The sequence below is a fragment of the Macrobrachium rosenbergii genome, chromosome 48 (genome assembly GCF_040412425.1).
Source record: "Macrobrachium rosenbergii isolate ZJJX-2024 chromosome 48, ASM4041242v1, whole genome shotgun sequence".
NCBI classification, from domain to species: Eukaryota; Metazoa; Arthropoda; class Malacostraca; order Decapoda; family Palaemonidae; genus Macrobrachium; species Macrobrachium rosenbergii.
Genome location: NC_089788.1, coordinates 51,858,138 through 51,882,281, shown reverse-complemented (window position 1 = coordinate 51,882,281; position 24,144 = coordinate 51,858,138). Strand labels below are relative to the sequence as shown.

Genomic DNA, 24,144 nt, shown 5'->3' with positions numbered 1-24,144 from the left:
CGGTCGGAGAGACTTAAATGTTCCAGTAGCCGATCTTATTCCTGTATGATGAACTGAATGTGGTATTTTAAGGCTATTAGGCCTTGGTGAGGCATAGACTTCACACCCATAGGATAATTTTGAACAGACTATAGCTTTGCATAGTCTAAACATCTGGGTTCAGTCAGTACCCCAAGAAGTGTGGGTTAGAACTTTAAGAACATTCACTGCTTTCAAGCATTTTGTCTTGATATATTTCAGATAAGGAATCAAAGCCAGCTTGCTATCAAAACCAATCTGAGGGATCTTGTTTCACCAACACATGGAATTCTCTGCCCATGCATGAACGAATTTGGATCACGATGGATTCCTCTTGTACGGCAAAAGTGCATGGTTACCATTTTACTGAAAACTTAACACCATTCACCTCAGCCCACTTTCTTATATTATCAATGAACAATTGACGGCTGCGTTCAGCCACTGCCAACATTGTTGTTGCAAAAGATATCGAAAGGCCATCAACAAATAGAGTATAAGTTACATCTAGGGGAATTATTTTGGATACCCCATTGATTGCTAAGACAAACAATGTTACATTTAGAACACTACCTTGTGGCACTCCTTGATTTAATACATCTGACATTGTTACTCCAACTTGAACCTGAAATAGCATATATTTAGAAGCCTTGATAAAAATAGGCAAAGTGCCTCTCAAGTTACATTTATAAAGAACCCTCAGAATGCCATATCTCCATGTTGTGTCACAGGCCTTCTCAAGATCAAAGAAAGCAGTGATGTGATACTACTTGTTGGCAAAAAACTTCATATATTGAGGATTCCATTCAAACCATCCCATCTGTTGTGGAGTGCATACTTCTAGAACCACACTGAGCAGGCAACAAATATTTACCAAGTTCCAAGTGCCACATCAAATGTGTATTCACTGCTTTTTCCATAATCTTACACAGATGTAATTAAATGTGTATTCACTGTTTTTTCCATAATCTTAAGCAGACGTGATCTCAATGCAAGGAGACGATAACTCTCTGTCTTGAAAGGGTCTTTCCCTGTTTTCACAAATGGTAGTAATTTTAACATCTCTCATAGCTTAAGGAAGATATGTTCCTGAAAAATTCTGTTAATAAAGCATTATATTTAAGGCAGATCCAAATTCCCCTATAGTAAAAGGACATTGTATTGTTCATTCCTTGATGTATTAAAATCAATTTCTACCTGTTCCATTAGAATTCTTTAAGCAGAATAGGAACTGTCATATTTTTTCTTTGCAATATATGCAAAATGATAAGCAAACTTATTTGTAACTAATCAGGGCTCTCCAACTTCAAAACCACTGATCTTCATAACTGGAGGTTGACCAGGAGTAAATTTGCCTGATTTTTCTCTTTCCCAAACTACAGTCTAAGATTCCTGTTGTGCCTTTTACATTTCCATACAGAAATGAGATCTTGCTTTTTGAAATTCAATACAGTAATATTCATGTTTTTGTCGGCATTATCTGGTGAAAACTGGTAAGTGGATAAATATACCTGAAGTCCCAGGTATTCACTGAAGACCAGCCAAGAATATAACTGTATTAAAAGAGTCAAGAGCATCATCTACCGAGGGAAAGTCATCAACCGAGCCATCTATTGAACCGTGTTCCTGGAATGTTACCCAATCAGCTTTATGAACATTCAATTTAGGTAACCTTGAAGATGGGGGATTTGAAGATACATTCATTGCTACCTGTATAGGAAAATGGTCGCTGGTAAATCTACCATTTATTACTCTCCAATTAAAGTCAATAAGGCAGTTATCACGGCATATAGATGCATCAATTGCTGACAATGTGCCTGTCTGAACATGAAAAGGTGTAGACTCCTCTGTAATTTAGGATTCCCAGATTTTCCTCTTTGACTGGTAATGATATCACCCAAAATAAGAAAGAGGTGTGGTACCTATTGAATAAGGGATTGAAATTCACTGGTGGGGAAGACTTCACTGGGTCGTAGATAGAGAGAGCATACTGCATATTTTCTTTGTAAATGAATCTGGACTGCTATCACTTGCAGTGTACACTAGCTATTAATAAGATTTTGTGGGGTGTCATTACGAATATACAAAAACTAAACCCCCCTGGCTTCCTATATTTATGTTATAAGGGGAGTGACAGGCTGTATACTCTCATGGGCTCGGACACGTATTATTACCAATCATAGTCTCCTGCAAAGCTATACATACAAGAAACACTTCTGAAATGAGCAACTATAGTTCTTCCCATTTAGCTCTTAATCCCTGACAATTCTACTGGAGAAAATGAATGAATTTTACTTCATTTTGAGGCCAATAAGCTGGAGCTCCTTAAAAGTGTTTTTACTTTACTGCTTTGCTCCTGTTTTTCCAGAAGGAGACTGATTACTTAAGGTTACCTTCTGTTTTAAGGTTGTTAATGGTACTGTCTCCATGGAAGAGGAACCTGCCACAGACAGCAAAGCCTCCCCTAGTATCATGGGTGTCCAGGAACTTTGATGGAGTCTTCGTCAAGGAAATTCCAAGCTCAACTGAACCAAAAAATACTGGTACTGCCTGAGGAGAGGTGGAAGTGTCAGACACAACTGGTGCACCCTCTGGAAGTGTCCGGCACAACTGGTGCATCCTCTGAGGTGTCAAGAGCACCAGTCAGAGCTGGTGCAGGCTCTGGAGAGAAACAAGCACCAGATACAGATAAAATGCAGCTCCCAAAAAGGCAGGAGTGAAAGCTAGAGCTGGTGCAGCCTCCAAAGAGGCTGAACACCAGGTATAACTGGTGCAGACTCCAGAGAGGCAGTAGTGCCAGGCATATATGACAACCTCTGAAGAAGCTGGATCACCAGAAACAACTGGCACAGCCTCCGAAGAGGCAGGAGTGCCAGAAATTACTGGCACAGACTCCACAGTGGCAGGAGTACCAGTCACCACTGATGTTCCCTTTACATTTCGAAAGGAAGCACCTCTGGTAACACTTACTTTTTCTTTGGTTATCAGCAATACTAGAAAAGGATGTTCCTGGTCTAACATAATGGCTTAATATTTTGTTTTGCCTCTGCAAATGTGATCCATTCAGTTACACTTAATGTCTGTATTTCTTTTTCCATGTACACATCACAATTTGGTGAAGAGGATGGATGATTATCTCCACAATGAACACACTTTGATTACAAATGCTCTGATTCACCTTGGGATATATTGCTTAATCTTAAAACGTAACCATGCTGCTTTTATTACATTAGGTAAGTGGGTAGAATTAAAGGTAAAAATTAATCTGGAAGTTGAACTAAGGCTTCACCACTCTTCTTCAATCTTTCAATTCTAATCACACCTTCATCTTTTAATTATTCTACAAGTTTCTCTTCTGAATACATCATCAGTTGGGGTGCAAATATCATTCTCTTGGAGTGATTCCAAAAAGCATGTACCGAGCAGCCTACTTTAACTCCTCCAAGATGCGATAATGCTTTTAATTTTCGACTTTCTTTTGGTGAGGCCAATTCTACTGTCAGTTTTTCCTTTCCTGCAGATGATATCTTTGGGTCTTGGCCACAACAATCCACAACGTCTTGCAGTTAGAATATTCCAGATTAAAGGTCAAATACTCATCATAAGAAGAGGTTTAAAATATCCCTGGTCCCATTTCAAACACATTTCATATGAATTCCCCTTCGCTCCGTGCTGGAGTATAGGGTTCCAGTGTAATTACACTAGAAGGTTTCCAAGCCATGTCCAAACAGATATTGTTAGAGATGAGTGCAGAGGTCGTCATCTGTGCCAAAAGGGTGTCATCACAGGGTCCAGGGGTGCTCGAGTCTGTTACTACTCATAAAAATGTCAGACAGAAAAAAAGAAGTAAATAAACCTGAAAATCTTAAAAAGCTATCATTAGCCTTTCATGGAGTTTATTCTTCTACGAATGGCACCAGTAAGAACTGACTCCCAAATGTCTACTTCCTACCCTACCCAACAAGGGATGGCACCAACATAATTAGGGTGGCTCAAGTGTAAGCCAAACCTGCTTGTTGGGACAGAGTTTTACAAGAACACAATTATCTCCACCCTAATCATGTTATGGGCAAGCCAGACAGAATGCTGCAAGTCTTATTCCCGGAACCATACCACCGCCCTTGAGGTATCAATGTGAATAATCCCACTGATATCCCTCAGGTCCAAACATTATTGGGTAGCTGATGATCCCACCACAGTACCCATTACCTTCAGATATAAACCCCAGTCCCGGCTATGATGCCTTTTCCTATTTATCAGGTCAAACAAACTTTATTATAAGTGGAAAATTCCACAAGGCTTAACCCAAATTAATAAGTAACAATATATAGGACTCTAGGACTGGAACACTTGAACAAATTCCAGGGTTACAAGAGTCCCCTCACCATATGAAGGTGGTCCCAAGTAGAGGGGGACACACAGAAAGGACTGAAGAGATGCATGAGATGGGTACTGGAAAGGCGGGGTTCAAAATCCAGACAGTGATGTGTTTAAGAATGAAATGAATGGAATATTCTCAAAAAGGAGATTCATCCATAATTCATCAGTTCAACTATGAATGTGGTGGTAATCTTTTATCCTTTCTTGGGAGCCACCCTGTTAAGGCAAATAGATTCATGTGAATGAGAAAAAATGTAAAATACAACATACATTAAATAACATTATAGGTGTTAACACAGAAACTTCCCTAATACTGGTATTATTGCTAATACCAAATCCTTAAAACAGAACATGAAAAACTGCATGCAATACACTAAAACACCAAGTACCTGGAAAATAAAAAAAAGGAAAAACTAACAATTTACCCCTTACTGCTAACTACCAACCAGTTCATACAATAGTTTACAAACAAAACAGTATTAATATATGAAAATTCAATTAACTTTATGTCAGAATCAAAATAAATATGTGGGAAATTACTGAATTAACCCAATCACAGAACAAAGATGAGCAAAATCCAAGAAACACAGGAAACTGAACCCATAACACTTGCAGGAAGCCAGCTAAAAAATAACCTGTAAGTTATTATTAATATTCAATCACCTTTACAGCCAAAATGAAGACAAGAATTGAAAGGAATGAATTTAAGAAAATGAATTAAATGAAAAACAATTTTATATAACCTTAAGAAAGCTGGACACTCAAACGTTTGCAGTTGTGAGATGTAATGATATAGGCTGGGTAGTTACTCTGCACTGATCATTTACAGATGCTCATGCACACACAGGCTCATGGGCTTAAAGTTTGTGAAAGATAAGAGAGTATGGCATACCATCTCAGCATACACCCCTCAACAAGGGTATAGTGAAGAGGAGAATTGAGGAATTCGGAGGGAAATTAAAATACTGTATATAGAAAGAGTTCCAAGAAGTGAACTATTAGTGTTATCTGGGGACATGAATGCCCAGGTAGGTGAGAGTTCTGATAGCTTTGACGGAATTTATGGAGGAAGAGGTTTTGGAAGAAGAATTAGCAGAAGCTATGAATCTGGTAGTCTTGAATACACAGTTTGAGGAAAGGAAAAGACATCTGGTAACATACAAAAGTGGGCAAAATGAAAGGTTATTATAAATGAATGTTGTAGCTCAACATGAACTGGTAGTGGCAGATTTTAGGTTGAAAGCAAAAAAGGAAAAGAAAAACCCCTGCCAGGAATAGGAGGATTAAAACTTGGAAGCTGAAGGGGGAGAAGGCAAGAGAGTTCAGAAGTAATGTGGAAAGAGCCAGAGAAGAGAGATATGTAAATGGAATGTCAGAATCACCTGAAGAGATATGGGATGATATGAAAGGGATTGTGGTTCTAGCAGCAGCAGAGATGTGTGGGAGGTCAAGAGGTAAGCAGCATGAGGAAAGAGAGACATGATGGTGAATCAAGAGGTTCAAACACCTGTGAAGGAAAAGAGTATTGCCAGAAGAGGGTGGGAAGAAGATAACAAAAGAGGAAAAAAGGAGTATAGACGGACAAAGAGGGAAACAAAGAGAAAGGTAGCGGTTGCAAAGGGAGAAACCATGAGAGAGTGGTACGAGAAGATGGGAACACCAGAGGGAGAAGATAATCTACAGAATTGCTGAAGCAAGAAGAAAAGAGGTCAAGAGAAGATGGAAAGAATATTTTTCACTACTATTAAACATTGAGAATTAGTGTGAAGAACTGGAAAATATTCCTCCAGTAGAAGGACAATTAGCAAACATCAGAGTGAAGTTGAGAATGCTATAAAGAAAGGAAAAGTAAATAAAGCTGCAGGAAAGTCAGAGGTAACAATAGAAATGATTAAAGCATTGGGAAATCTAGGCAAAGAGTGGGTGCACACCATACTGGAAAAGATCTGGGATGTAGAGGAAATGCCAAGGGACTGGAAGGATAGTTGGATAATTAAAATGTATAAACAAAAAGGAGACATGTTAAACTGTGGGAACTACAGAGGAATACAGCTTTTGGAGCATGTATTCAAGATACTAGAAAGAATAGTAGAAGGAAGAATGAGAGAGCTGATAGATATACATGAGCAGCAGTTTGGGCTTATGAAAGGAAAGAGCACAGTGGATGCTAGCAGCAGTTTGGGCTTATGAAAGGAAAGAGCACAGTGGATGCTATAGTAAGACAATTCCAAGAGAAGTATTTAGAAGGAAAAAGGAAAAGTTTACATGCGCTTTGTGGATCTTGAAAAGGCGTATGACAGGGTACCAAGAAGAGTAGTTTATTGGTGTTTGAGAAAGAGAGGAGTACCAGAGAAGTTGGTAAGCTTAGTGAAGATGTATGAGGGGACAAGAACCAGTGTACAGACAAAATATGAGTAGACTAAGGCATTTCCTGTGGAGGTTGGCCTCCATCAGGGATCAGCTCTGAGTCCATTCCTGTTCCTCGTCATTACAGACACACTGACATCAGAATTAAGGAACAACAAAGAACTGTGGGAACTGATGTTTGCTGATGATTTAGTCATTATAGCAGACACAGAAGAAGAACTGCAAGAAAGATCTTTAATATGGAAATGTGACCTAGAAAAGAAAGGATTGAAAGTGAACATTGGAAAAACAGAGCTAATGATTAGTAGTAAGGAAAGACATGAAGAAGTAAACATTTAAGTGGAAGATGGTACAGTGCTAAAACAGAACGATGAGTTTAACTACTTGGGATCAATAATAGCAGAGGAGGGAGGTACAGTACTAGGAAAGCAGTGAGACAGAGAGTGAAATAAGCATGGCAAAAACGGAGAGAAGTAACTGGAGTTGTTTTAGACAAGAAAATGCTAGTAAGGCTCAAAATGAAGAGTTATAAGACAGTTATCAGGCCCGTTCTATTATATGGGGCAGAAACTTGGGCACTTAAGAGGAAAGAGGAGGGACTGTTGGAAAGAACCGAGATGAGGATGGTGAGATGGATTGCTGGAATATCACTACTGGAAAAGAGGGAGAGTCAAGATATAAGAAAAATATGTGGTATATGTAATGTACAGGAGAAGACTAGGGAAGCTCGTCTGAGATGCTATGGCCATGTAATAAGAGAGAGAGGAGGTGGAACCAATCAAGAGAGCTAAGAACATTCCAGTGATGGGGAGGAGTGTGGGGCATCAGCGGATCAGATGGATGGATGTGGTGAGGAGGGATATGGGTGAGGTGGGACTGGGGGAAGAAGATGCAAGGAATAGAAATAGAGGGAGAAAGTTAACTCGAGCTGTTCATCCTGTTATACAGTGGGACTGATAAGGTCGAAAGAAGAAGATGCATATACAGTTATTCCCACTTTTGCTTTTTCTATCTTTTACAATTTCAAAATTGGCATATATATGGACATCATGACTGTGATTTGGGGTCTATACAATTACAGGTAGTCCCTGTTATCGGTGATTCGGTTTTACAGGGCTTGCCTAGCGATGAAAATCGGCAATTTTCGGAGCTGAAAATCGGAAAATCGCTGATTTCCGCTTATTGGCACTGATAATTGGGTATTGGCGCCGATACATACCTAACAGATGTGCCGATAACCGAAAATCAGTGATTTTCGGCACCAATAAGCCCCGAAAATCGCAGATCTTTGGTTATCATCACACCGTCAGAATGGAACCCCCGCTGATAACCGGGGACTGCCTGTAATGGGTTTTGTAAGAAAAATACATATAAAAATAAATATTAATGAAGGAAACTTATAAATGTCAAGGCCAAAGCTGGGGGAGCTGCTTGTAGTTGTTATGACAACTAACAGACATGTGAAGTAATGAAGAACATACCTATCTATAGGTCAATGGCACACATGTAAATAGTAACTTTTAGCTATATTGCTCTGTCAGTCTGCTATACTGCTTCATCTGTCTACAAGACAAATATATTCATGTCTGGGGATATTCGGACAGTGAACATGGGATCTATATGGCTGAGTTGAATTACAAAAGTGTCACAACTAATAATTAAAACTTTTCACCTTAATAAAGACACAAAAGAACAATTACCTTGTTCACAGCCAATGATGGAAGAGTATAAAGAATTGTCAGGCGAGTTGTTGGGTCAGGTTCACGGCCCAAGCGATACAAGATCATTGGAAATACCTCAAGGGACAAAGTTTTCTTCTTCATCACTTCACGTTCCAGAACCTACAAATAAAGTTTTAGGAGTAAAAAAATTTGCATATAAAGAATATATTTCAAATTTGCATTGAAAGTAAATCTGTTTAACTCAAGTAAACAAACAATCTCTATCACAACTTTTACAATGACTCCTACATTTACGACATACTGCTTGTTTCAAAAGAATAATGGAACCTTGATTTACTATCACCATATACTGTATTCTGATTCTATTTATGAACAGGATACTTTTATTCATTATTAATCTAGTATGTGTAAGCTCTTTTTCACTTCATCCTGCTTCACATCCTGTCTCTCTGAGATAAATATTCTACCCAATCTAAGAGCTGCCCTTTCACCAGAACATGTTCCTCTTCACTATCTTATTCATTTATTCTTCCACATTTCAGGTTGCAGGCAACAAAAATCTCTTAATCCATTTACACTTCGCAAACCTGAGCATTTCTTGTGATACCTACTATTACATTAAACCACAACTTTCCCACATCATCCCAAGGCCACTTTCCTTGCTATATTTTTCCTTTGATTTCTTTCCACTTACTATTGGCTTTGCTTTACTTATGTTGATTTCCAATCCTGTTCTTTCCATTCCAATCTTTCATTGCTTCAATTTTCACCTCATTAAAAGAAAATCCTTTGGCAAACCATATGAGATTGAAAATATAGCTGTCAAACTACTACTAAATAATAATCTGCAAGTTTCATAATAGTGATCAGAAAGAGTAATGGTACTCTAAAGTTTTAAAACAGAACAATAAGCAGTTTTTAATTGGAAAATACTTATGAGGCTAAGCAATGTTTAAATCTATGCAAAACTCAACCTCCATATTAGACCTCATAAAACAATAATACAGTAATTCAAATTTTTCTGATTTCTAAAATAATTCCTTAATCCTGAATGATAAATTCACCTATGTACAAAGGGAATTATACTAGCTACTTCCAAACTAAACATTCTTGCCAAATGAAAGGACCTTATAAATCTTACGGCAATGACAGTGGCAGTGGAAATCTTGAAAATTCTTTAAGACTGAGAACATCACCTTAAAAGAGTGAAAGCAAGTGAAAATCATAAGAATAAATGGAACCTAGTAAAAAATGTACTTTGATGTAACCACCTGAATCAAAATTGGGACTAAAGATGCACATATTAAGTATGAAGTACCATCTACTTCAAAAACAGTGTGCAGTGCAGATGACAATAGTCACCCAAACCAAGTGTAGTGTACCTATGCCAAGCCTTATTGGTGGTTTCCTCAAATTTGCTGTGTTACCATATACGCAAAATAAAGTTCATCTCTTTAATCTGTCAAGAATGTTAATCCATTTTTGTTTACCTACTGGTCATACCCTTTATCGTCCACATGACTGATGGGAACAAAGTCTATTTGTCTTCCAGAGATGTGCTAACAGTAAAATACGTTTTTAAAATATTATGAAAACACACAGACATGGTGTGTGGTTATGTGCTTATACCTTTTGTTGGTCCTAAAATGAAGAGGCGGTTGCAAATCCCTCTGTAATCGTGTCTTTGACTTCCTCCACTGCCTGTTTCTCGAGCAGAGCCGAAACTTCTCAAGACAGGACTGAAAACCTCTCTGAGCCTACAGAGTAGGCTGTCAATTTGATGGGAGAGGTTAGTAAGGGAGGTTTCTCCCTGAAAGGGATCAAGTAGCCCTCTTTCAAGACTTGAAGCACCCAAGGGTCTACTTTCCTTGATTCTCATCTGTTCTAAAAATGAAGTAGTCTTGCTCCCACTGGAGCACGGAGGACAGGGAGCTCACTTGAGAGAGGTGGTTTTGTTAGAGGGTCGTTTGTTGGGTCGCACTGGACGCAAATTAGTTCTCGGATGGGACTGGACACAACCTCTACTCCCTCGAAAGGGTTGCTGAGGGAAAGGAGAAGTATTCCTGGTCGGAGGAACTGCAGTGGAAGAAGGACGTGTCAAGATCCTAGTCCTCTTGGTGGACTGAGCAAGTAAATCTTGGGTGGATTTCTTCTGCAATTCTCCTGCCACCCATTCTAAAGTCTCTTGAGGAAATAAGCCTTTGCTGTCCAAGGGAGTGAACAGAAGGGAAGAACGTTGAGAAGGAGTGACTCCCTTAGAGGTGAACAAGCACCATAAGTCTCATTTCTTCACTACAACAGTAGTGAAAATGGTGGCTAGTTCATGGGCGCCATCCCTCACTGCACAATCTGCGCAGGCCAGAACTCCCAGCCAGTAAGTAGCAAAATTCTCTTAAAGTGATGAGCAGTCTTTGATCTTCTTCGCTAATGCACCAACGGTCCAATCGAGGAATCTCAGAACCTCGAAAACCTTCAAAAAATCTTTCAGCAAATGGTCCAGTTCCGATGAGGTAAACAAGATCCTGATGGACAAGAAGGCTGACTGACGAGTAGCATCAATGAGACTGGTGAAGTCCCCTTGAGAGGAGGCAGAAACTCCCAAGGATGGAACTTCCCCAGTAGAATAGGACAAATACTTCTGACGTATCAGACGAGAAGGAGGTGCACAGAACACAGCTTTACAATGTCTCTCTTTTCTGACAACCATAAGTTGATATGTGTGAAAGCTTTCCTGGATGAGGAGGACAGAACCATACACGGCAATTTAGCCGCTCCTAACGGCTGTCGCATCATAAATGCCGAACCTGGAGAAGAAGGGGCGGCTGGATAAAAGAAGTCCTGGTAGCATACCAGGAAGAACCGCAACGGGGCCGCGTAGTTCAATGTAGGAACGTTGTCCTCTACAGGCTCCTCTTCGGAAGAAATCAGGGACATTGGAGGATCCAAAGGCGCTTGAGTGGTTGTAGACGGGTTCTGCAGCAAGTTCAAGATGTTATCTAACCATCGATGAATAGGGACTAAGGAAGGATCCTGAACCACAAGGGGATCGGCACAAGTTGCACCAGAGACAACAAGTCCCACCTTTGGTGCTGGATGGACTGCTGGAAGGTGGACAAACATCAACATTGGCGCCCACTAACACTGGACGCTCAGTCACTGGACGTCTGCTCACTGATCTGGCGGACAGATCTGAAGTCTGCAATTCGGACACTATGCTTCCAAAGGGAGGACAATTGGAACCTGGGCGTCCATAAGACGAACACTCAGATACTTGATGTCCATGCGCAGAACAATCTGACAAAACACAATCACTCTTGGAATGCACGGACACTGGATGTCCACTTGTTGGATGCATGGACAACGGACACTCCAACGAATGCCGCTAGGACACTGATTTCTCACAGTCGGGCATTAAACACTCGGACTCTGGATGTTCGGACACTCGATAACCATACGCTGGACTAACGGACACTTCTTTACATACTTTGTGGCACTCGATGTCCATTGCAAGGGAGTGAGAAGCTTGAGGAGACTCCCAAAAACTATAGGAGGGCTGCGGACTATGAGCCCTATCCAATGCTCGTTTACGAGATGGGGGAATGTCCTCGTCCATCGGGGCGCCAGACTTTTCAACAGTCTTGAAGCACTGGCAAATTGCTGACCGCACTTATGAGCGCCAGAGTCTGAGTCACTAGAAGATAACGCATGTATGTCCATTGGGATGCCCTTCCAATGGTGATCCTCCGAGACCCAGGACGGGTGGACAACAGGCTTGGACGAGGTGACGAGTACTCGTGGGCAAACCCCACCGACCTCCCTTGGACTGCCAGTTTCCTTCCTTCCAGGTGAGCAAGAGGAGTTTAGCAGGGGCCTTGGTCTACAAGCATCGGTGGGATGAGTAGCCGCCCCCTCCACTGACACAGCACTTACACTGTTGAATTTGCCCATGAGGACATGCACTGAATTCCCAATTTGGGAAATTGTGTTAAATAAATAAAATTTCTTGTCCACACATGCTCCTAGGCTGGCAATGGCGTTGGGATCAGAGGAATGAGAGCCAGGGATTGGAGTTGCAGGGAAAGTCGGAGGACTTGAGATAGGGGAAAAAGCAGTTCCAGGTGTTAGAAGAATAGGTATAGGAGTCACATCAACCCCCAGACACAAAACCTGACTAGCTGAGGCTTTCGCTTCAGCCCTAGCAGTCACTTTCCTAATTCTGTCACACTGTAATTTGTCTAAGTATGCATAAATAGTCTTCTACTTTCCCTTATCCCAGTCCTTACATTCGTCACAGCAAAGTTCAGGAGAGCAAACTTGTTCCCTGAGCGAACTACAAACAGTATGATTGTCATATTTGGCTGAAGTCAATCTATTCTTACAGCCCTTACTACATTGCCTTATACTAGAAAAGCTAGAATCTGACATGATTAATAAGTCAAAATCGGGAAGTCACGAAAGAGAAGTCTGAATTAGCTAAGAAAATTAACAGGACTGCGCTACCAAAAAGAACAAAGTACTTAACCAAATGAAGGATAACGGCAACCATCCGGTGAAAAAGAACTAATTCAGAGCTGCTTATGACCAAGTTGTCATCAACTGGCAGAAACGAACTGAGCTCTTTAGCTCTCATCATCCGGCAGAAACGAACTGAGCTCTTTAGCTGTGTTGTACCTATCCTTCCCTGAAAGTGGGTGGGCAGTAAAACTACACCTTAAACAAATGAGTGCTACCGCGAAATTTAAATTTTGAGCTGCCGTGTAAAGTAGAAACAATAGCTACGTAATTATTTGGTGAGTTATGTATATAAAAATATACTTTGTTCCATAATGTTGCTTTTTCTGTTATTACTTATAACAAATCATCTAACCACACTTTTTCTCTGTCTTTATTTGCTGTCTTCTATAGATTATTATCTACCTTTAAATTTTTTCTTTCCCAATCCATTTTCCTTGCACTTGTTACTTGACTTATTGGGAGAAGGAGCGGTTATTTTTTATTTAACTGACCCATTCTTCACTCACAAACGAGTACTTATAAGTTTATTTACAAACTATAATCATACAGCTTTTATCTACAAACATAAACAATGTTACAGTTAATTTATTTGCATCCAGTGACTCTTTTGTGAAATATCTCAGCACTCTAAGGACAATTTCCTTAGCCTAGGGATCAATAACATTGTGCTGATTTGTTTGTAAACTGCCTGGAGGTGACCAGATCGTGAACCAATGAGGTGTGTGACGGCCCTTGCCTTGATTCATTTACTGACCTTGACAAGGAATAAAGAGATGTGGCAACAAGGTTAAAAATTTCTGCCACACTTACAAGTAAATATTATCTTCAACATCACTTTAGAGTTGAAATACTTAATGCAGCAGGGGCTTCTGGAATAAAGTAACGTACATAAAAAATTAATATTGTATTCCTGAATTTTGAACCAGTCATAAAATCCTATAACATAAACTATAATGTTGGAAATTTTATTGAGGCAAAGCCACAAATTTGAGAAAACTGCCATAAAGGCTTGGCAGAGGGATAATAACACACTGGAATCTCAACTTAACAGACTTCAACTTATTAAAGAATCCCGCGAGTGTGCTACACATACCGGATGCTGCAATGAACCTTGTAAAGCGGCTTCTTTGCTTCCAGGGCAACTGACCCGTCAAGCCCAGCTCTGTACTTTCTCCCACTCATGTAAACATTTACTGTGCATTGTGTGCATCATAAAGAGATTGCACTTCACTTCACATCAGAATGCAATCCTTTATATCTATAATAATTTCTTATACAGCAACCTGGCTAAGCTAGTCTACCACCATGTGTGTATTTGCTGAACTATTCACTGGGTGTGATTTTATTGTAATCAGAACATTGCTAACTTTGCTTAATAATGAGTATCATGATCATTTATATATAGTTTGTAAAGGGCATTTATTTTCCAAAACAAGTGTCAGGGCAAATTCATTCACTACACAGCCATATGTATTCTTTAACAACAAATTTTCAACCAACAGTACTGTAGTTCTTGGTTAACAATGAATAACATGACTCTGAGTTGAGCATTTTCTTTTACCGCAAAATGATCCCCTAAAGAGGAGTTCCCACGGAAGAGTGTCTCCCTACTATATTCTAAATACTCCTCCTCCTCTCTCCTCATTTCCCCTTCTTCTCTCTGAGTCAAGACTCAGAAGACCAAACATAGGGTTGGGTTGGGTTGGGTTGGGTGGGGGGGAAGACATTTCTCACTACTGACAACTGCCCCACACAGTCATCTTCCCAATGATCAGGTTCCAGATTCAGCATTACGAGGGGAGAAAACTCAGGTTCTGATGATGTAAACACTTTCAAGAAGCAATTAATGGTACTAGAAATCCTGGGAAGTGCAAGAAAAGCATTCTGTGAGAAGTCTTCCAATGGACAACACTAGGGAAATGAGCAATCATCTCCTAAAGAGAAGTTCGTACTAATGGGGAACAACTGAAGAACAAGAGCTTTGCTTGGATGCTTAAGTTTCTAATACCAATGATGATCCTTTGTAAAACAGGATCCTTCTTAATTATTTATATCAAAATTATTAAATTCCTAGTAAGGTTTCTGATAAAAGAAAAGATTCTCATTCTGTTATTCTGGGACTTCTTGCTTTCTACTCTAAGGCATCACTTAATATGACTTATGGACTCATGTAAATGTAATTTTCTGAAATTGCTTGTGTTTGTAAGGAAAGTGACCATTTGATTTTCAATTGTCAACGTCTTTGTTAATAAACATTCATAATAAATTTCCAATATGGTTGCTTATGAATAAATTTCAAATTAACCCTTTCACTTATGACCCTTATGAACAATTACATCTGTGGGAAGTGGCAGTACCTCAAGCTCTAAACGTTAAAATGTTTATACCTTTTTGTTGAAAGATGTGTAGCTCAGAAAATTTTCAAGGTAAACAGCTCAATTTTGTTTCACTTTACAGCTGAATGGCATAAAAAATTTCCCTAAAATAACTTCTGCGTACTGTAGTTGGAATAATGAGTAGAAATTACAAGATATGAGAAAATATTGCTTCCCCGGCCAAAAAAAAATTACCAAAAAACCTATTTGCAATAAAGTCATTTTTTATCCATAGCACACCAAGATAAATTGCCTAGTTATTGCAATACAAAGTTGTAATTATAGCATGGATAATATGAAAAATTAATGACAAAGTAGTCACGTTTCCTGTATGAAAAGTAACAGCCTCCACACAATATATTAACCAAAATCTCTTTAACTCTTTAGTTCAAAGACCAGTACCTCTGACAATTTTCAAGGTAGACTGCTCAATTTTATTTCACTTGGCAGCTGAATGTTTGCTCTCTACAAAAGCACAAAAAAGTTCCCAAAATATGTTTATGTAGGAAAAAAAAAAAGTATAATTTATAAGTTATGAGAAAATTTTGCACTTTCCCCCGAAAAACTATTTGTGATAAAAGTCCTTAATTATCCATAGCACATCCAGATAAATTACCTACTTATGGCAAAGCAAAAATTGTAATTATACCCAAGAAAATATTTTTCAAAAAATTAATGAAAAGTAGTGTTAAGTTTTCCATAAAATTAGTGGCTCTCTCTCTCAGAAAAAAGATAAATGATGTAACCATAGGATAAAAATCTAAAACTATACAAAACAAATCCATGTATATGTTACATTTGCATACAAAAATATTTCCTCTCTCTCTCTCTCTCTCTAGCACCAAAAAAGATACATTATGTAACTGCAGAATAAAAATCTAAAACTACAAAACAAATAAGCATACATGTTACATATGTATAAAAGAATATTCTATCTCTCTCAGAAAAAGATAAATGATCTAAAGCTATACAAAACAAATAAAACGTACATGTTACATAAGTATAAAAAAACATATCATGAACACTTGCTGAATATGATTCTCATCTTGTCTGGTGGTTTGTGCAATCTTTTGTTTTTGACGTTTGCATACGTCTTCAAAACACAAAGGACTTAAATTTGGATGCATTTATATCCATCAAGTGGTTAAGTGGTCTTATACCTTCCATTGTTTGATTAGGCTTTCTAATATCTAAATTTATTCTTCCTGTGCTCTTATGTATCTGCTAATATAATTATGTGCTGATTTATAAAACTAACATGACTATCATAATCTCACTTTATCATAAGAACATAATGTACAGTATAATGCACACTATAATGTATAATGATAGTTGTAGTTAAATATCAGTTTAGAATAGTACAGCTGTGTTATATGTTGTATATAATAAATATATGTTACTAATTATATAATAATTTTATATATAAATAACGTGTGGCTAAAAGAAAAAACAATGATGGATGGTACAATGAATGTACATTACAAGACATAAGAGGGGTGGCTAGAGGTGGGCAGTCAGTGTTAAAACCTCAGGTTTGTTAGCTATGAAAAATACAATTAAAAATCTGTCATTTTTTCATATGTGGAACAAACCTTCAGTCTTAGCATTAGGATAGACTCACACTTGGAGGGAGGTATGAGGACCTGAACCAACCGGAAATGAGGGTTCTAAGGAAGAGGACCTAAGCCTCTGAGTTGTTAGATAAGTGGGTATCTAACACCCAGTCCACTGGGTTAAAATACAACGTAGCATGTTAGATTCATTGCATATCTGGAAGTCAAAGAAAACTATATCTGTTCAAGCAACAAATCATGTCAGAAACATGCAATGGGTTTGTCACCACTCCTAACCCCCCTTGTTGGAGTGAGAAGTAAAGGCTACTGAGAAGCATATTTGTATGCTGTGTGTAATATATAAATGCTGCAACAGCATGGCTGCAACACTCACCTGCATCAAGCTAGTTCAAGCGTTTATGTCTTATTCTTCAAAACTGCCCATATATAGAGAAGAAAGGAAAAACAAAGAAAAGAGACCAATCATCTCACTCATTCTCTCTTCCACACTATTATCTTAGGCAAGATACAAACTGTCCTGCCATGGGAACTGGATGAAGAAGTGTCCAAGGACCTGCAGGCAATGTCCTTCAGGCAGAAGAAAGTGAAAGTGGTCTGGCAAAAATGAGGCAAATCTGTCATTGTGAACCGAGGGATTTTGAATCTTAGCCATGAATTCTGGGACAAATTCGAAATCTACCGACCACCAACCCCTGGTGTGTTTAATGTCATAATCTAGACCATTGAGCTCACCAACTCTTTTCGAGGAAGCCAAGGCCAGGAGGAAAACTGTTTTCAGAGTCAGTTCCCTGTCTGATGACTGATGCAGTGGCTCGAATGGAGCTCGAGTGAGACTACTCAGAACCAGGGTTAGGTCCCACTTAGGAGGCTTGAGTTCCCTAGGTGAACAAGACTGCTCAAAGCTCTTGAACAACATAAGAGATTTTCCAAGATGAAGTGATGTCCATGTCTTTCAAACGGAGGACTAATCCTAAGGCAGCCCTGTAGCCCTTGATAGCAGAAACAGAAAGGCTTTTCTCTGTTCTGAGAAAGATTAGGAAATCCACAACCTGCTGAACAGAAGTTCTGAGTGGAGAGAAACCCCATCAACAACACCCATCACAGTAGACAGCCCACTTGCCCTGATAAACGGCTGACGACGATCTCCTCAGGTAGCGAGACATCCAAGTAACTGCTTTGCGAGGAAAACCTCTCGTTCATAAGATACTGAATAATCTCCAGTTGTGTAGAGACAAGGACCCTACCGATTAGTGGTGCCCCTCGACATGAGGTTGGAAGAGAAGATTGTGCCAAGGAGGAGCAGAGACAGAAGATCCAGGAACCACTCTGCTTGGGGCCACAAAGGAGCTACTAGAGTCATCGTGAGATTCTTGGAATTCATCACTCTGTTCAGGACATGACAGATCAGGCAAAACAGAGGGAAGGCATAAACTTCCAGGTTGTCCCAAAGATGTTGAAGGGTGTCCTCCACCACAGCAAATGGACCTGGGACTACCGAACAATAGACCTATAGCTTTCTGTTGAACCTTGTAGCAAAACAGCCTGTCCGCTATGTCCTGAAGCAGAGACCACTCCAAACATAGAACTTGTCCCTGACGACTTAGGTTGTCAGCCACTACATTCCTTTTGCTGGGAATGTACCTGGCCATGAGCTCCAATGAGTTGTTGATTGCCCACTGGTGCAATTCTACTGTTAGCGAGTGTTCGCATGACCCCAGCCCCCACCACAACGCCAACCTGTTCACATATGCTACCACCATAGTGTTGTCCAACATCAGAACGACGGAGTGACCTACCACCCTTTCCCAAAACTCCTGAAGACCAAGGAAGGTGGCTTTCAACTCCAACACGTTGATGTGGAGTTGTTTGTCCTGAGAGCTCCACACCCAGGAAGTCAGGAACTCTTCCCAACCTTTGGAGGACGCATCCAAGAACAGAAGATCCTGAGGGGGTGAATGAAGAGGAACTCCAGCTGTTAGGTTCTGGTCATCCAACCACCACAGGAGGTCTCTGTCGGCAGAGGGACCTGGAGCTGAGGGGAGTCTCCTGCTGGGGACCAAAACTCCTTTAGTCCCCTTTGCAGGGATCGAATATGTAAATGTCTATGAGGGACCAGCTTCTCTAGAGAAGTCAAGAGGCCCAGGAGCGAGCTACTGCCCTGAACCTCTCTATCCTCTGGTCCGATGGGAAAACTCTCGATGAGGCTGTATCTATTATCATTCCCAGGTACCGAATCCTCTGGCTAGGAAGAAGATTGAACTTTTCCAGATTTATCATGATACCTAGATTGTGACAAAACTGCAGAAGACGGTCCCTGTCCCACATCGAGATATCTCAACATCAGAACTCCCTGAGCATGAGCCCACATTGACACTAGAGTAAAGACTCTTGTGAACACTTGTGGAGCTACTGTCAGTCCGAAGCAAAGGACTTTGAACTGAAACACTTGCTCCCCAAGACTGAAATGGAGGAATTTCCTGGACAAAGGGAGGATAGGAATCTGAAAGTAGGCATCCTTCAAGTCTATAGTCAGCATGAAGTTGCTGTTTCTCAAGGCTGCTAAGACTGTCCAGGGTGTCTCCATTCTGAACTTCATCTTCCTGAGAAAAAGGTTCAAAGTTGAGAGATCTATCGCTGGTCTCCAATCACCAGTGGCTTTTGGCACCAGGAAAACTTGGCTGTAAAACCATGGAAAGGGACATACTACCTTTTCCACTGCCCCCTTGTCCATCATCTTTCTCACTTCCTCCTGGAGAGTCAAGTGCTTCGGAGAGCCTTAGGTGTAAGTCGGTTGTAGGAGAGGATGTTCAGAGAGAGGAAGAGGGGAGTCGAAAGGAAGTAGATACCTTACCCGAAGGACATCTACTACCCATGGTTCTGCTCTGTGAATCTGCCACATAGCCCATTGGCTCACCAGGCATCCCCCCACTGGTGGCAATGGGTGGAGAGTGGCGTCTGATCTACAGACATCCTCCCCTCTCTTTGCCCCTACTCACCCTCCCTGGTTTCGAAGAGCGAGACTGAAAGGGACATTGCTGAGGTTGTTTCTTGGGTGCTGGGGCTGGCTGAGAAACCTTAGTTGAAGCTGAAGGTCTTGAAGTCTTCCTGGGAGGGGACTGCCTATTCTGCCTCAGAGCGGACGGGCGAGACTGAGATGAAGACTTAGCCACTGCCTGGTGGACAAGTCGATCATTGTTGTCGGCCCGACATCTGTCGATTGCAACGTCCAACTGTTCCCAAGGCAGGAGAAAGATGGGATCCTAGGAGATCTCCATTCTGTAAGGACAGCAAAGAGTCCACATCAACTGATCTAGCTACTTTAAAGAGGGCTGGATCTCTTCTCATCAGTAGCAAGTTAGCCCTTACGTTAGCCCTTAGCTAGCATTCAAATGGCCCAGGTACAATATGGCCTTAGCACCAGATTGTAGTTACCTGATGAAAAATGGACTATCAAATGAATCTCTTGCAGAATGGGATGAAGAAATCCTAGCTACTGCTGATGACCACAAATCTAGCCATGAGACAGTCTGAAAGGTAGAAGAGGCAGTCAACTCCAAGGTAATGAATCTCTTGCAGAATGGGATGAAGAAATCCTAGCTACTGCTGATGACCACAAATCTAGCCATGAGACAGTCTGAAAGGTAGAAGAGGCAGTCAACTCCAAGGTAGGTGCTTCCTGAAAGGTTAGAGAAGGACCCTCAGCCCTAACCTGATCATGGGTTAACCCAGGCTTCAACCGAACGACATCCGAATTGAGCTGTCTACCCAACAGAGGTATGAGACTTGCTGAGTAACAGTTCCTATGACAAGTAAGTGGAGGAGGCAAGCTTGAATGACCTGTTGGAAAGGAGAGAATTATCCTGTCCCGAAACCAAAGAATTCACATGCTTGAAGGTCGAACTAGAATGCCTGGGGCAAGGCAACTCAAAAGAAGTCCTTACATCCTTCTTTGGTCCTAGAAAGGCCTCTATTCCCGTATGGGTATTTGTAGGAGTCTCAGACCTCTAAGGGAGATTACTGAACTCACGAATGAGATCAATAATCTCCATGTAGGAAGCAAGAGACTCTTGACTCTCCCAATCCTCTGTTTCATGCAGAGAAGGCTGATGTCCTGAAGTAGACGGAAGAGAGGGGTTCCAATCACTTAACAGACATACGCTGTCCCTTGCTATCGATGAGTCACGTCTGCGAACGTATGAATACAGACATGCATCAGTCCTTGGTTGAGAAGAGTCACGTACGTGGAAGCGTGAAGATGAATGACATACATGATCCCTTTCAGGAGAACAAGAAGCAGAAGGACAACACCTAGGTCTTGATAAGTCACATCCACAGACTCGGGAAGACGAACGACGTACGTGGGTCCTTCTGCGAGAACGAGACATGGAATGTTTCAGCCTCTGGGGAACCGGAGAATCATGGTAACTACCAGATCCACACACGGTCCTAGAAGCACGTCCGAGGTTAGATAAACGTCCGTCCCCAACATCACAGCTGTGGCTAAGAACACATCCGCGGATGACATGATCAGACGAGGAATCCCTAATCCTCGTAGGAGAACGAGGCCTCAATCGAAGGGATGGAAAAGGTCTTGGAGGCCTCAGAACAACTGGACTTCTAACAGAGGAGTCCACCACCTCTGACTTCTTAATTGGAGCCTCATCATCTTTCTGCTGAACTTGTACAGAATGAGGAGGAGAAGAATGAACAATTGAAGCCGCATTCTGAGAGGCTGCAGGACGAAGAATATTCTCCAAAGGAACATGGATGCGAGAGACAGAACTATGTCCACATCCGCGAATTGGTGACAAATCCGTGAGAAGAAGCTGGCGAAGGTGAAACAGTTCTTGGCTTCTCAGAAGTCGAAGAGACAAAGTCTTCAATCCTCCAATGTCTAACTCGAGTATGAGCAATGGGGAGACGAAGATGACAATGACGACAAAGATGATGAAAAGGACAAAGAAGGAGAAGAAGAAGACGGAGGTCTACACCTTTTCTTCCCAGAAGGACTGCCAAATCTCTCTTGAAAAACAGAGTCCAGTCTGTCCACAACAGTCTGTGCAAAAGCATCCAATGGGCCGAAAACTGCAGATGATGACGTCATGGGAGCAGTCGACAGAAATGATGTCATGGATGCTGTCGTCAATGGGAGAGATGACGCAGGGAGTGACATCACGGGAGCAGACGGAGTTTGCCCCAGAGTTGATGGAATTGCTGCAGCCAAGAGAAACATCAACTCAGGATGATGCGTAGTTAGTACTGATGGTGTCCTACTAGATGGCATCACGAGACCCAAAGAAGTGAAGGCTGGGTGGGGGGAGGGGACTTCTAGGGGAGCCGACACTGGTAAGCATAAAGAGATGAAATGCGACAGCAGGCCTTCCAAAGAGGGTACCCTGGGTAGGCCTAAGGAGGCCCAAATAGATGACATCTTTTGTGCACTGGAGCCTGAAACAAAGGAACAAGATGGCACTGCCTCCTATCTCTCTGAAGGGGCAATATTCCACCCGGAAGACAAACCAATGGAAGAAAAGGAAGGAGAAAAGGCATCAGTGGATGACAAAATAATGAAGCAGTTGGAATAGCTCTGGATGAAGAGGAAGCAGAAGTGTCCATTTGAGGAGGAAATCCTTCCCAAGATGGAAGCTCTGACTTCCTTTTGTGTTCATCTTCTTGTAGAACTTCTTCCAATGCTCAACAGGCCAGGAACAACATTCTACGCACAGACTGGTGATATTACAAAAATTAGAATGACACCTACCGCAAGAAGAATTGGGGTCTATCTCAGAGGAAGCCAGGAAGCACAATCATGGGAACCCGAGAATGCAGGGACATATACATTGGCGCTCATGGAACTTCTTAGGCTGATTAGAGGAAACCATGATTAAACCACGATACACACACACACATCCAAAAACACAACACAACCAGTAGGGGATGGAGAGCAAAAGTGAACGTCCACTCTCCAAGGCGGTTGAAGAAACACTGAATACGTCACGAGGTTCTAGCTGGGTCTCTGACCCATTTCCACCTCATCTACATATCGGATACCAGATGCCACAGATTCCTTGCATATTCAATTTTTGATAGTTTTTAAACCGGTTTCCAGCTGGCACCAAAAGATTCATCCTAATGTTAAGACCGAAGGTTTGTTCCACATATGAACAAATATGAATTTGAGCATTTTAAATTGCATCCCCTTAAACACCTACAGATCCAGATAGTGCATGCATGTTGAGACTACCTCCTGTCTGGCACAGGACTGGTGAACCTGGAAAAACTCTCGACACAAATACAGCATACTATGATTAAGGGGATTATGATGAACCAAAGAAGGATGTTTAAAATAGTTTCACACTTAGTAACAATTTTACAGTTCTATAGAAACATTTTAACTTACTCTGGTTGCTTCTTGAACTGACTGAGTAGTAGATCCTTGATACAAGAACACAGATGTCACAATAGTATAGTGGAAAACTGATATCTGGTTAGTAGATGTTGCTAGTTTCATGAGCCAGTCAGATGCCTGCTGTGGATCTCTGACTAAACGGTCAGAGAATTCCAAAGCAGGAATGTATGAAACCAAACTTGAATAAGTGCAACAGAGTGTTTCCCAATAAGGATTTCCTGAAAAAACCACAATAATAATGTAAATAACAAGAGCAAGTGAGAAAAGTGAATGTTGGAAATAAGGAAACAAATTTTAATGTACCATATGCAAGTTCACATAAAATCTTTAATACAAAATGATAGGGGCAAATGCACCACAGTTTACTCCAAATTCATCTCCACCTAATCTGTAAATTTACTATTCACATTCAATTATTATTTGATCTAAGGATCAGATGCATCACTCTCTTCAAGCCTTTCAATTGTTTGCTCATAATAACATAAATCTGAGAAACTTTTCCCAAGTTAAAATCATTTACCTTGATCTTATCTTTTATGAAAAACTGTTGGCCATTTACCAGTAACATTATTCTTTTAATCTCAATTTCCTCCTGTCCTCCATCCTGATGGAACTACTCTCCCATCTACCATAAAAGTTGCACACCTTGGCTCTCATTTAGCACATTCCACTACTCTCTAATATGCTACTATGTACTTCTTTGGTCCTTCTGCCTAACCATCAGGGGATGCTGCCTATAGAGTGCTCTGAACTGTGCCCTATCCAAAGTACTAAAGGCCCTCAGTCATATCCCATCAGAGGTGACCAGTTTTATCATTTAGTTTTCA

At 40.8% G+C, this 24,144-nt stretch overlaps 1 protein-coding gene across 7 annotated transcripts in view; it reads right to left on the bottom strand.

The window, feature by feature from the left end:
- Positions 1-24,144, bottom strand: part of LOC136831375 (focadhesin) — a 459,396-nt gene that overhangs the window by 38,124 nt on the left and 397,128 nt on the right. For all 7 annotated transcript variants that reach the window (XM_067091718.1, XM_067091716.1, XM_067091715.1 and 4 more), the window contains 2 exons: positions 23,309-23,535; positions 8,463-8,603 (listed from right to left, as the gene is read on the bottom strand). In XM_067091718.1, coding sequence (XP_066947819.1) covers positions 8,463-8,603; positions 23,309-23,535 — 368 coding nt within the window. The remainder of the gene's footprint in view (positions 1-8,462; positions 8,604-23,308; positions 23,536-24,144) is intronic.